Source organism: Cryptomeria japonica, chromosome 1 (assembly GCF_030272615.1).
Source record: "Cryptomeria japonica chromosome 1, Sugi_1.0, whole genome shotgun sequence".
NCBI lineage: Eukaryota > Viridiplantae > Streptophyta > Pinopsida > Cupressales > Cupressaceae > Cryptomeria > Cryptomeria japonica.
Window position 1 is genome coordinate 396983342 of NC_081405.1, and position 14556 is coordinate 396997897.

At 37.2% G+C, this 14556-nt stretch overlaps 1 protein-coding gene across 10 annotated transcripts in view; it reads right to left on the reverse strand.

Annotated features, from left to right (window-relative positions):
• The window catches only part of LOC131070938 (protein REVEILLE 6), a 182125-nt gene that overhangs the window by 83624 nt on the left and 83945 nt on the right, over window positions 1–14556 (reverse strand). For all 10 annotated transcript variants that reach the window (XM_058006639.1, XM_058006636.1, XM_058006640.2 and 7 more), the window contains exon 6: window positions 3086–3195. In XM_058006639.1, the coding sequence (XP_057862622.1) occupies window positions 3086–3195 (110 nt within the window). The remainder of the gene's footprint in view (window positions 1–3085; window positions 3196–14556) is intronic.

A 14556-nucleotide genomic window follows, 5' to 3' on the forward strand; every position in this document is an offset into this window, starting at 1 on the left:
GACCTATCAGGATGCAGGCCATCCCCAACATCCTTGTAACAATGCTAGGGATGTCCAGATATGCAAGAATCAAATTTAATCCATTAAAAAAAAAAAAATTTAAAAACATTCAAAACAAAAAATAATCTTATCCTATATGGGGAACCCTTAAGGCGCCCCAACGTAAAAAAAAATGTTATTTTGATCCCAAGAACGCTACCCCATATTCAGATTTTTTGTTTTTAACATTTGAAATTTCCATTGTTACAATTTACTTTTGCATGCAAGAATAAGGGAAAATGGTAGCTCTAGTTTCAAAAACAAAGAATGAAGTTCATTTTGTGTTTTTAATTTGGTAACAGGGATTTTGAAAGGGCCCAAACCCTTATCCAAAGAGAAAGATCAAGCAAGACACCAAAGGACAACCAGGAGGAGAAACTACAACACTACAAAAGACGAGGCATTACAAAACCTTAAAATACACTAGTTCAAAGTCAAGGTGGTTTAAAAAATTGTTCCAAAGATTTTCCTTTACTACAATACAAGAATCCTTCCCCCCAAACTTCTTTTCTTGTAACAAGGAACATTTAATAAGACCACAAGTAGATCCCTCACCCAACCTCGAATCTTTAAAAAAGGTGTCCATCATTGTACAACTCATAGGTGATTTCCCCTAATTATCTTCCTTTTGCACCTCCTCAAAGGTAGTAATGGACTCCTTAGTAGTACTAGGCATTTGTTCCAATTCTTCCGAACAAACTAGTATTTCTTGTTGCTCAAGCAAGTAGCAGTAGCATGGCACACTTTACCACAAGAATGCCAAATAACAGGAGAGCCTTCAACTTTGATCTGCTGCACCCAATAACAATATTTTAAAGATAAGGTTATCCAAGCACGAAGCACCTTGTTCTTCTCCACAAATGCACAAAATCTAGCAAACAGAAAGCACTTCTTAAAATTGGTGATTGAATCAATAGCATAATATTGCCCTAAAGAGTTGGCAATAATCATAAAAATCTTTTCATCCCAATACTCAGGAACAGAAACATGAATTTGTCCTCACTGAAAGCATTTGTGCCTTCTCCAAAACATTGGATTTTTTGTCCTCCTCAACCCATTTCTGCACCCAAATGTCTTCTTCAGAGAAGACAGCATCAAGATCACCATCATCTACATCATCTGAGTCGGATTCACCTTCGCTAGAGGAAATTTTTTGTGCTCGCCACAGCCAGGGTTTGGGGATTTGTCACTATCACGATTGGGGATTCGTCCAAATTGTTTTGTTAGGCAATGCAAAATCTTCTAGTAGTGGTAACTGAATAACTGTTTGTGTTGTGCCAAATGGAAAACTACTTTTTCCTGATTAGATGTTGAAAAATAGAATTCCATTTATATGTTTTGATTTGCCAAGTCAATCCTAATTCCAATTTTCAAGTAATGCTGCTATTATGATATAAACCATTTTAGTTTATCATTAACAGTTTGTGTAAATTAATTAATTGTATATATATATAAACACTGGTAAAATATATAATATAGATTTCTAAAGAAAATATACATGCATGCATACATTTGACCATTTCTGTATTTCAAGCAACTGACCCAAAAACCTGTTTTTAGAAGTAAATTCATAAGTTTTCTATAAGAATGCCATTTCCTCAACCTCCTGATGCAAATTTGGTAAAAAGTAAACAGAACTTGTTAAAACTGTTCATAGTTATTCTACGAAACCCGGGGACGCGTCCCCTACCTGAAAACCCCCGTCCCAGTCCCGGGGACGTTTCGGGGACTTGGGGACGGCCAGGGGACGTCCCCCCCCCGTCCCCAAATTGTCAAAATTTTGAGGGGACGTCCCCGAAACGGGGGGACGGCTTCCCTAGCTGTGGGGGACGTCCGTACGTCCGAGGGACGGCTGGGGACGGATTGGGGACGTCCCAGCCGTCCCGGGGACGGCCAGACGTCCCCCACATCTAGGGCTAGGGAAAAATATTAAAATAAAAAAAGTCGTATTTTCAAATTTTTTTTAATGATATTTTTTGCGTAATTGAGGGAGTGAAATATTTCATGAAGGGTTTTTTGCCAATAGAAAAATAACACCCGATGCCTATATAAAATAATAAAAGTATTTTTGGCCTCGCGGGGCGCTGCCCCTTGACCCCGCAAGGGGCGATGCCCCTTGACCCCAAGTTGGGGGCGCTGCCCCCAAACCCCCGTCAAAAAATATAGGGGGGAACTGCGCTGATGGAAGTAGTGAAAATTTAACCTCTGAGTCTGATTAGGCTCCATTATGTATTTTATTTCTTTAATATCTATTATGATATGCATATTGACAATGTGAATGAATTGAAATTCTGAATTCTGAGTGCATATTGAGTATTGAGTCTATTGATAATGTTGTATGTTCGATGTTTGCATTCTAAAATGTTTTCATAGTATCATACACATGCTATATCCATGTTTTCATATGAATATAATGTATAGATGCATGCTTTATCCATGTTTTCATATGAACATTTAGAATTTTCCTATATATTTTAAATTTTCCCTATATTTTATACAGCCGTCCCCTTTGCCGTCCCCCCCCCGTCCCCAAATTTGGCAAAAAAATTTGCCGTCCCGGAAACTCGTCCCCCCGTCCCCCCGTCCCGGAAACTTGGGGTAACATAGTAGTTATTGAAAGACCATAGATGTTTCTGAGATCTTAAACAATTAACTTAAAAAAATTATATCTAGAAATTAAGTACTATTCAAAAGAATGACCTGTGCAAATATTAAATAAATCTAAAAAGAATTGTTTCTTCCCTAGTATGTAGATAGGGTTTATGTGAACTAACTATTTAGAAAAAAATTTCTTAACACTCAAACTTTTTAAAATGTTACTAGTTTTACACCTGATCTGAGCCTTATGAGTTCCTCTATATTACAGACAATTAGAAGGAATTCGAACAAGTGTTCAAAATTTTTAAGTCTAACTTATGATATCTCAAAAAAAGCATCACTGACACACAATGGATGTGCAAAAAATGTTAATTTTCAACTTAGTAAATATTAAAATAGATAAGTAGAAATAAACCATATCGTAATATCAATAGATATATATACATACAGTTTCAAGATCAATTGGATCCATTTCTTTAAGCTTCTTCAAGTGACCAGTTGTGTTGGGGTCAAAGACACTCCCAATGAACTGATAGACTTGCGAAAAATCTGGTTTCACTGTAAGACATTCAAGGCACTTCAATTAGAAACATGTGTTGTCCTAAAATAGGTGTTCCAATACTCTATTAGTTAGTACACATGACTAATAAAGCAATATGCACTTAAGAACTGAAAAGAAAATTAACGCAGTTGTTATATTCAATTAAATTTATCTCCAAGAGTCTTTGTACCAAACAGTTTTCCCTCAAATTGAGTAAAGAAAGTTCAAGGATCCCCTAGATTTCTTGAATGCATTCTTGCATTAGGTGAAAAAAATGCCAGATCATTTTAAACTGACTCCAGTCTAATTATATGAACTAAACCTGCATGACCTTGTTTCCAACATTGTCTATTTTATTATCAGGGACCTGCAAATTTATGGTCAGTATAGTCTGACAGCAACCAATGGCAAGATTTTTTTATGGGGTGATACCAAGTTTCAGTAGAGAACATTTATCATGTCAACTACTATGCGAACCCCAAGAAATTTTACATTTGTTAACTACCTTTTGCCATGAAATCTAAGGTCACTTACCTAAACATACAACCCTAGAACCAAAGAAATCTAATAAAAAGAATTGAAGATTTTTATCAACACTCTAATGGTTAATAACTTATATAGTGCGAACTATTTGAAACCTTGATTTTCTCAATATGCAAAAGACCAGCAGAAACATGCCCTTTTTAGCTCAAGCATGAGGTAATCTGCTTCACAGATGAAATTAAAACGTTATGTTAACCTAATTTTTATCTCATGACTTTAACAATTATCTATATTGTTTTTTGGTATAGACCTAATTAAGCCTGATTAATTATTGATACTAGTTATGAGAAGATATGATTCTAATAGTCATGAGAAGTCAAAATTCTAATTCTATGTTCAACATGTGATCATGTATGTAGTGGCAAGTACATGACAAGTGGTATAAGAGCCAACTATGCTATAACATGTAGTTTACAAGATTATTTTTGGCTTTTTCCCTTAAACTCTGAACCTATGGCTTTGTCAAATTGAAGACTGACAGAAAGGAACATCTCTAGATAAATAGCAGGTGTTTCAAGAGGTCAAATTATAATATTTATATCAGGATTCAATTGTGTAGTATTTGAGTCAATCTCATCAACCCTTATAAAACTAAACAATGTCTCTAACCTGTGGCCTATCTTGGTTTATTTCACCAAAAACAAAATAAACAATATGAAAAAAAATGAAAAAGATATAATTATAAAAAGAATTAAATCTCCTAAGTAACAAAGGCCTTAGCCTAATTAATGCATTTCCAGAATATAAAAATCAAACTATAAAAACCAAATTAGAAATTAGAAAAAGAATCTTTAACTAATTGTTTATTTAAAGAGAGCACGTTGAAAAATCAATCTCAAACAAACCTAACACATCAAAAAAACTAAAATAACTTTTAACATATGTACTCTAATATAACAATAAAACTTGGGAAAAAAACTTGCATTCTATTTGATAGACGAAGTAGTTAAACTTTAAGGGAATAAAAATGAAAAAAGAGAAAAGGAAGGACAAAATAAAAAGGTGAATATTAAATCTGTATAAATAGAGGTGTATAAGTCTAGGGATATAACCCTCTACCAACAATGTAACTCTTGACCAATACATTAGTTTTCCTAATTAATTACATATCAAAAATAGTGAAGTTGGAAATTTTTCAAAAATAAAAATGAAAATATTTTATCAAAAATTATTTAAAACTATAATATAAGCAGTTATAGGTTAAAATTATATTTCTTCCACTACTTTGTCTATGATAATTAGTTTGTCCCGCCAAAAAAGGGCATTCTAGCTCATTACTGATTTTTACAAAATGAGAATTGTATAAACTCATGGGAAATATATAGAAAAAAAACTGTCATTCCAACTGGGATATCATGCTTTTAAGAAATGAAAAAGAAAATAGTGGGGTACTTTTAATATAGGTTTAAATCTCATGTAACTTGGAATGAAATTGAAAGTATTTTTTTACAAAGATGGTCAAAGGAAGGGAAACTCAAAATATAAAATTTTAATATTAAAAACTAAAGTGAAAGATCAAGGCAAATAATGTATTGAACTACTGTTACGCATTCCACACATTAAGCTATATTCGGTCTTTTTATCGCGAATTTTTGCCTCATCGCAGGAATCCTTTATCTGTTGTAGTTCTTGAAAACCCTGATTGACCGATAAGCCTTTAGGCATCGAGTATTGTGTATGTCCAAAAAGGGGCCCCACCTCACATTATCGGGATATCAATATGTAACTGAAATAAACCATAAGCTTTAGTGTTAGTAAGTCTTGTTCCACCCGATATCCCGATCTCTGATAGTCATGTGTCAATGGGTCCCTCACAAATAACATATCGGTCGATCGCACATTAGGTGTTTTTCTGCACACTTTCTTTGTTTCGCAGTTCTTGGAAGATGTGACTGCCCAATGCTCTGATAGTAGTCCTTCCAAAGTCAGTGATCAACATGGTGACGTCAGCCGAATGCTTTTTCGTAATGGGCAATAAATAAGGCAATTAATAAAAGGCTTTGTTTCAAATCCCAAAGCAGTACAACAGCCATCAAAAAACAAGAATTAATTGCTCCAGGTTTTCATGTGCCTGTCAACCTTGTTCATGCCATTTGCATTCAAAACTGCTGAAAAATTGGAGGCGGCATCCGGGCGAAGACATAAAACTGGGTTCGAAAACAGAAGCCTTCTGTGATTTTAAAATTGTTGAAGTTTATAGTTTTCTTGTTGATAGGATAAGAGAAGCTCATTAATTTAGCATTCATGAACTCCTGCTTTCCTCATTGCTCTATCATGTTCTATCCCAACTTAAGCTTCCATCCTTTATTAGAAACCCTAGCTTTCCTGCATTCGGTTTCAATGGCACCCAAACCTTCTCAACCCATAGAAAATAAATTGGACTGCATTAAAGACCCAGAAGTCAACCCTTTCACCATGCATGATATCCAAAAGAGGCTGCATAGTTTAGAAGTCTCCCATTTCGCAAAAAGTTATTGAATATGCTCTTTCTCAAGCCAGAGGCTACCCTCCAGCAGTTGCATGCCCAAAACTAGTCCTCTCCTGTGTGCAGCATTACCACCCAAATTCGCGAGAAATTCAAGGTGCAAATCAAAGTTTAGTAGCCAAAATAAATTCAAGTAACATCTCTCTTGCACTACACATCACTGAGAGAGAAGGGCAAATGGATTTATCCTTTCAGTCGGGATGGGAATACTTCCATAATCGGGTAGACTGGTGCCTGGACACAATTGCACAAGGCTTGTTGAAAGCTCCTCATCCCAGTAAATCCAGGTTACCTTCTCGGATAAAAAAGAACTCTTCCGAAGCCCGTACGAGTAGGTGAGTTGGCTTGGGCGGTGGGTTTACTCCCCATCGGTCTTGGGTTCGACTCCCTCTCGGATTTAAGAGGGAGGGCTAGTTGCGGGCTCTGGATTCTCTCCCTAGGGGACTAGTCTCGCCTCAGTTCACCCCTTCCTGGCCCCAACTTGGCAATAAAAGTAAGCCCAAGGTAAGGCAAGTTGGGTCCCTGGACTGGGTCGCAGGGATACTAAAAAAACAGAGCTCTTCTGGGATGATATTGCCAATATCATTGTGTTGTTGTGTCGTGTGGTTGGTAGACCCCGAACAGAATTCTTTGAGGAGTGGATGTGTCGTTTTGTTATCACCATATGTGATGATAAAAATCAGATTGACTAGGTGAAATTGATATGCGACTCTCCATGAACAGCTTGTCAAATTTAATGACAGGAAGCAATTTCATTTGTGCTTTGTGTCTTCTATGTGATAGTTCTTGGTAGGATTTCTTGGCCAAGTTTGAGACAAGTTGGAAACCCTTCCGATGGTGCCCCTGTTTACAATTGTTTCCCTTAGTTGCGAAAAAGAGAGGGTATGAGGAATTTCTCGTGTCCATGACGCTTTCCTCATGGCAATCATTAAGGACGTCGAAGGGAATCCAAAGAGAAGAATATCAGAGGAAGCTTTGGCTCTAATCCAAACTTATGGTAGTTTCTATGTTCAATTCAAGAGTTTCTCTTATCTGAGGGTTGGAGGTTATGGAAAAGCTCCGCCGAAACTACCTAAGTATCCCTCTGATTACCTTGTGTTCTTAGAATTGTGCTGCCAGATGGCCTTTGTAAATATCAAATATGTTCAGATGAGAAAGAAGGGATGTTCTTTTCCTTTGAGCCTGTCCCATTTTTCTTGTAACAATAATGAATCTGCAAAGTTCTCAGACAAACTTCTAGCTGGGCTAGGTCTCCCTTCTCTGCCAATGAGAACCCATTTTGACAATAAAGGCTATGTTACAAAGAATTTTTACAGAGTAGCCCACTATGTCCATGTGCCCAAGCTAGAAGACTTTTAGGAGGATTGCATTGATGAGAACGAAGTTTTCAAGAGAAGTTTTATGCAGCTAACCCTCAGCCAAATGCTTAATTTTAATGTTAGCTCTGTTATTCCCAAAAATGTAGAGGATGATTTAGAGATGGTAGACAATTCACACCAACATGTCACCTTACCTCCTTTTCAATGGTCAAAGGGTGAAGAAGAGATGGAGCGTGCGGTTGGAAGTCATTCTGGTTCCTCATCATAAAAGGGAACACCAAAGGAAACCAGTACAATTGCTCAAGCTTCCCAAAGGGTGGTAGGTAAATCAACATCAAGAACTCGTATGCCTCAAGCAGATTCGCAATCCGATGGAGACAATGACCCACTTGAAAAGAGCCAGAAGCTAAAATCTGTTTGTGAAACAAGTGTTGTAACACCGCCTAAGAGGAAGAGAACAGCCCTACAAATCAATTCCAACGATAAAGATACCTAGTTTCTTCACCAATTGGGAGAACAGAGCCTGCTAGTTTCCTTGATCGCTGATGTGGATTCCCAGACTCCTAATTTTCCAATGATGACACCTGATGCTACCATCAACACTCTATCTGCCAAAGGTCCAACTAATACTTCATCCACTCCATGGCTTCGAAAGGCGATTGAAAAGCAAAGAAAATAGTACTCACCAACCATTGAAATTAGAGTTGACACAGTGACACACCTACTGGGAGAAACGCCTAAACCTAAGAAGCCAAGGCAGATGGCCAGAATGATTGTGGACCCGCAAAAGGAACACCATGTCTTAGAAATTGCCAGCCCTAATGTGGATAAAATTGAACAGGAAATCACTAAAGAAGAATTTAATATAAGCAGGATTGACATGGGGCCCGCGACAACAGGAGACATTTACCATGCTAAACATTTTGTCGCTGTTTTGACCTGAAGAACTAAAACTGCCGAAAGCAAGAATCAAGAGCTCGCCCAATATGTAGATGCTCTTACTTCCTTCATCCGATCTGCTTGGTCAGCTGAGAATCTTGCCACCAGCGCTTCCTCTAGAATATCTATCACTGAAATCAATTATGATAAGTTGGGGATTGTCAAGCGAACACAAGCCATAGCTAAAGCAGTTGATGGTTGGGCTAGCCAGGTGATCCTAAAAGGAATGTCATTCATCGTGAATGGCCTGAGGAACTACAACACTCTCAATCAGATGATCAGTGTACATCGGGTCGAATTGCAAAGGGCAAAGAAAGAAACTAGTAGATTAACTGATGCTCTCTTAGAGATGCAAGAAGTTACTAAATTGCCCTAAAATGTTTTAATTGCAGAAAATATCATTGAAAATTCTGATGTAAACAATGCCACCACTTGGATGGAGATGCTAGAATGGAAGCATCATGTTACAAATGAGCTCCAATTACACCTTACTGCTTCAGTAGTGCTGAATATGAACCTTCGACAAGATCTGAAAAGCTCCTTTGATACAATTGGCATCAACATACCTAGTGAAGATGGAAAGGAGCTATTAGGAGGAGAAGTGGTGAGAAGAGCTTTCTGCCAAAAAGTAGAGGATAGCCTCTTCGCTGCTAATGCTAGATCAAAGTCTCTTAAACGCCTAAAGGATGTAATGATAGTATTAAACTCTGGAGTGAGGAGGTCCAAGATATTCCAAGAAGGATCACTGAAGCAAGTCAAAAAGTTGCCAAGTGGAAAATCAGGGTAGAAGCCACAACTGAACCCACGACAGAAAGCATATCTCCGATTCTTTCAAATTTCAGGGCGTATAGGAAAAAGCTAAACTCATAGGTGGCACAACAACAACAATAGGGCAATGTAACGAATGCAGTGGTGGAAGGTCAAGAAGTGGCAAATGATGACATGGAGCTGGAAGTCGAAGAAACCGATGGGGGTGCGGCTGTTTAATTCTTTGCTTTCTAGTTAGTTGTTTCATTTCATTCTTGCTCATAGACTATTGGTCCTAGCAGACTGTTTATTTAATGGTTATGTTTAAGACTTTCTTGAACCAGCTGTCTCCAAGAAGCCATTATTTTTGGTTAGCTTAAGTTAAACTATTTAATGATGGAAGGAAGCATAGTTAAAGGTTCCAATTTTGGGTTCTGAATGCATAACTTACAGTAGACAGTAATCTTGCGGAAGAGAATTTAAGTTGTTTCAGTTAGGATTCTGATCTATGTTTGATGCTATCATCAATGATTGTATCTAAGTGGTTCATTGAATGTTGTTAAATGAGTTCTTGATCCAGACTTTGTGTTGTGTTTAAGGATTATTTTATGTATCATTGTGAATCTGCATCGGAGATTATGCATATTCGTGTTGTTGTTTTCCTTAAATGGTAATTATTCATTAGTATAAGTCTGTGTATCTATGCTAGTGGATGATTAGAAATTGAAGCTATGGTGATTGATCTTTATACTTTGTTATAGAGGTCAAAAGTAGTCAGTTTCATCCATCTTTCTTTTTTTGTAAAGTTTGTCTTTCCTGCTTTCTAGTCAAAAGCATACCCCAAAAACCACCAAATTTACATCATATGAGGGAGTTGTACCTCTAAAATTCAAAGGAAAGTTGCAGAACAAAAATCAACTTCTACAACTGTTGTTAATAGTTTGTTCATCGATTCGAGGCTAGTAGTCATATTGTTATATTTTAAAGGGGGACAAAATCTGTTAACCAACTACAAAGAACAAAATAAAAACTCTTCAAACTTACAAAAGAAAAAGACAGAGATTTTGTGCCCTCCATAATCACAATTGAACTCTCATTATAGAATTTTCTTTTAATAATGATATACAAATATTATGCTCATACAACCATCACATAAAACCAATACAAGCTCTTGCAAGCACAACCATGAGAATAATTTTAGTTCCTTTCAAGCAACCACACTAAAGCCAACTATAGAAGACCATGAGTGATGCAAGACAAAAATAAACTGTCTTGCCTACAACACTTAAACACAAACACAAAACACTACAAAGACTCTGTGCACTAAATTCAAATTCTTTATCAAGCTAATATTTTAACACAAATAAACATGTTTACATTTCACATCAAATCTACAAACATGCATTGCACAATTGGGGCCTACTTTAAACCTTGGTCACGACCCTCACATTCCCAACTTGGCTGATACCCAACCTTTGCACAGGGGTTGACACCATTAACGTCCTTCTCTCTTAGATTTTACAGGCATTTGTAATTGAATTCATCGCTTCCTATTCCTTTCCTCTGCTTGGCAGTAATTAAATGATGTCTTTTCAAATTACCAAGACCAATCTTCACTTTCTTCTTGTTGGGTCATTTTTTTCCAAATTTGCTTCAATTCCAATAAAGCAATTCACTTCTTTCCTGTCAATACCCCTTCCACATTATCCCTTGATTTGTACTTTATCTATCGTCTTTTTTTACTTCCTTCAAGACTGAATGGTCTGTCATTAATAATTGAAACATAACCAAATATATTTGGAATGTCATGTAATAAAACCCCTTAATTTTATTTTATTTTTCAATAAGAATTATAGAGCAAACACAATAACCCGTTAACGTTAAAGAAATAATCCAAACAACTGAAAGGGAACCCTTCCACCTTTTGTTCACCGAGAGCCCAATCTGGGAGGGTGAGAGCACACAGTGTTTCGGGGATCGTTAGCACCATAAACCAAACCGAAATTACAATGCACGGGCGGCAAGCCAGCCCTTTCTGCTTATTTAGCAGGATAGAAACTAAACTTCTTGGCAGTAAATCAGCCAAGGAAAACAACAAGAAACTTAAACGCAATCACTCTACCGCGTATTTCAGCGGGAGGACATTACATAAAGCTATCACTATACCGCATATTTCAGCGGGAAGACAATACATAAAACTTATCACTCGACCACTTATTCAGTGGGAGGACTGAGTTACAAATACCAAAAAATAGGCGGCAAGCCTGCTTCTTCCACTTGTTTAGCGGGTATGCTTACAGTCCAGAATTGGTTGATAATACTACTATTCAACCTTACAATATATAGGAAATATAGAGTAGGAGAATAATGCTGATCGCAGAAGATACTAACACCAACACCAACTTCCTAAGATCTGATATAAATGACAGCAGGCTGGAAATGCATAAGCAGCAACACAAAACACACTAAAATTGCTTCCAACTCTCTTCAAACTCACTCAATACTTCCCCAAACTCACCCAAACTAACACTAAGAACCAAGCGACTAAGAACAAACTAAAAAGGAGCTTCTAAACACCTCAAAACGCCAAACAGGCATCCCAATGCACTCCCAAAAACCCACGCCCGAGCTGAAAAGTACGATTTGCAATATAAAATCAAAGACTCCAAATTAAGCAGTGCAAACTTACAAAACACATCGCCCAAAGCATAGAAATAGTTCGAGCCAATACCCAGAATGATAGGTCGCACAAGCAGGGAAGTAGGATCGAATCTTTGCTTCAGCCACACAGGAACCAGCAACTCTGAAAATTGAAGCAGCAAACCAACTCTCTCAAATCCACACACGCAATCCACAAGAACACCACGCAATCCACACAAACATACCTTAGCTAGGAGTGATGTCTCAGACTTGAAACTGCAATGGAAAAGTCTAGGAGGTTTTCACCCTCGAAGAAGTCTGGAATCATTTCGACAACATAACATTATAATTTCTCTGGATGATCAAATGAGGAGCCAAACACCTGTATATATAGATTTTCAAGTCTGAAATTCAAATTCAACTCCCTTCAAATTCACCTCTCCAATTTGCATTTCATTTCAACTGGTGGACCCAAGCATGGCACCACCCCTTAGTCAAAATCACGCCTAGCAAAGGGGACCACGATTTTGGCATGGAATCTACTTTGTCAAATATAAAATAAGTCCCCTTTCATTTTGGCATCCCCTTTCAATCACCAAATAATTTGCCTAGGCGGACTTAGGAAGAAAATCATATTATGCACCATTCCCAATATCAATAATCAGTAATAAAATAATTAAATATTAAACCTTAGGATAAGGAAATAATATTTAATTGCATAACTTATAACTCCAATACTGATTATCACAAAATCAAGGATGAAGCTGAGCAATGAAGACCATTGAACTGCGCTGGATCAGGACCCTATCCAAGATTGCCAAAAATAGAAATGCTCAAACTACCACTTACTAAAAATAGTAAGTCATGAAATACTACTCCGAAAACCATGATCTTCGCACCCAAAGAAAGAGCTTGGAAAGCTCAGTAAAACTGCACCATCCAGACAACCAAACCCTAACTTACTAAAAATAGTAAGTTCACATTTCACCAAAGAGTCAACTGCATGTTATGCCACACTGGAGTTCATGGAAAACCTAGAAGGAAACCACAAGCAAGACTAAAGAATTCCCTCCTGACTAACCCTAAGAAGCTCGTGCAGAACTCCATAGAAGTTGGAAACCCTAATTCTCCTTTCCACATAGCCTACGGGTCTCCGAAATAGGCCAATGGACCACTGAATGCATCATCACTAAGAAGGGGACATTACATGCCACCATGTATTTCATTGCTTGAAGCTTCATGCTGGGAAACAATTGAAGCACCTGCCGATGGTAATTGTTCATGGCAACATTGCATACGTGTTTATCAAGAACTGCATGCTTTGGTGGATGCCCAAACTCTGTTCAAAGCTCCCATTTTGACACGGGAAGGGAGAGTCTTGGCGAGTTTGAGGAGCACTTGCCAATCGTATTTGCTAGTAGGCTTTTGAAGCCTTATCAACAAATTCAATTTGTGCATATCGTGCAATTCCTTAAGGAGTTTTGTCAAACAGTATATGCTTCCACATTTTGTCGACATGTCTTCCAAGGCATTCACAACTACAACATCTGATGGATATCCATGCTCTATACCAAAGTTCACATTTTAGGACGTGAGAACTCTAGAAAAGGTTGAGCAAACTAGCTTTACACCAGCCAATTGCAATTACTTAATAGTTTCTTGTCATCACACTCCATGAAGTCGCAGAAATTTAAGAGGTTTAGGCACTTACGATGATGGTGAGGACAGTGACAGATATGCCAGAGACCATCAAACAAACCCAAAACAGAAAAACAAATAAGTATTTTTTTTGGGGTTGTGCTGATCACCAGTTTGGCCGAGTGCTCCTACACCAATGAGTCACAATTTAGAATTCCACATTAGATGTCCCTTTGTGATTTGAGCTCGACATTAGATGTCGCTTTGTGATTTGAGCTCGGGTCACCAAAATCAGAACCCAAATGTTTTAACCAACTAAACTCAACTGCGCCAGTAAGAAAACCAATATGTTAGTAAATATATTTCCATTCTTATAAGGATTTAAATGCTAATAAAGCATTTCAAACTAACAAGTTTGTATCAAATGATCAATTTTTCATCAAAGCAATTCCAACTGTGAACAAACTGAATAGATACACTCAACCATATTCATCAACTTTTGCAAAGCTTAAGAATAGTGCTCAGCAAGATCTCAAAAAACCATAGATGGAACAATAACATTACTCAACCTACTGCAAAATATTCTCCCTCCAACAAAAAGAAAACTATGTTACCCAAGTTTCCAAGATGGGGACACCAAGGGATGTGGGAAGGCATTTTAGGGTCCCAGATTTTTTGAGCCATTTTTGGGGATGGCAAGGATGGTAAAGGGGACAGCAATATAAAAATTGGGGAAATTTTAAACATATCGGGATATTTTAAATATTCATATGATCATAATAATAGAGCATTCATATATACATTATAGAACCTTAAAACATAAGATTTGTGTTCAATTAAGAGTTCACATGAGAGTCGAAGTCAAATAAATTAGTAAATGTGACAATGTCAAAACTTAAATCGAATTGCTTTCACAATTCATTGTCAATATGCATGTGATATTTAAACATGGTATACAAGTTACAACAAAATGCCCAAAGGCTACATGTTTCACTTTCAATTACAATATGAAAACACCCAAAAAAAAAAGAACACTACTGCCCCTAATCTACATCTCTCAACACTGT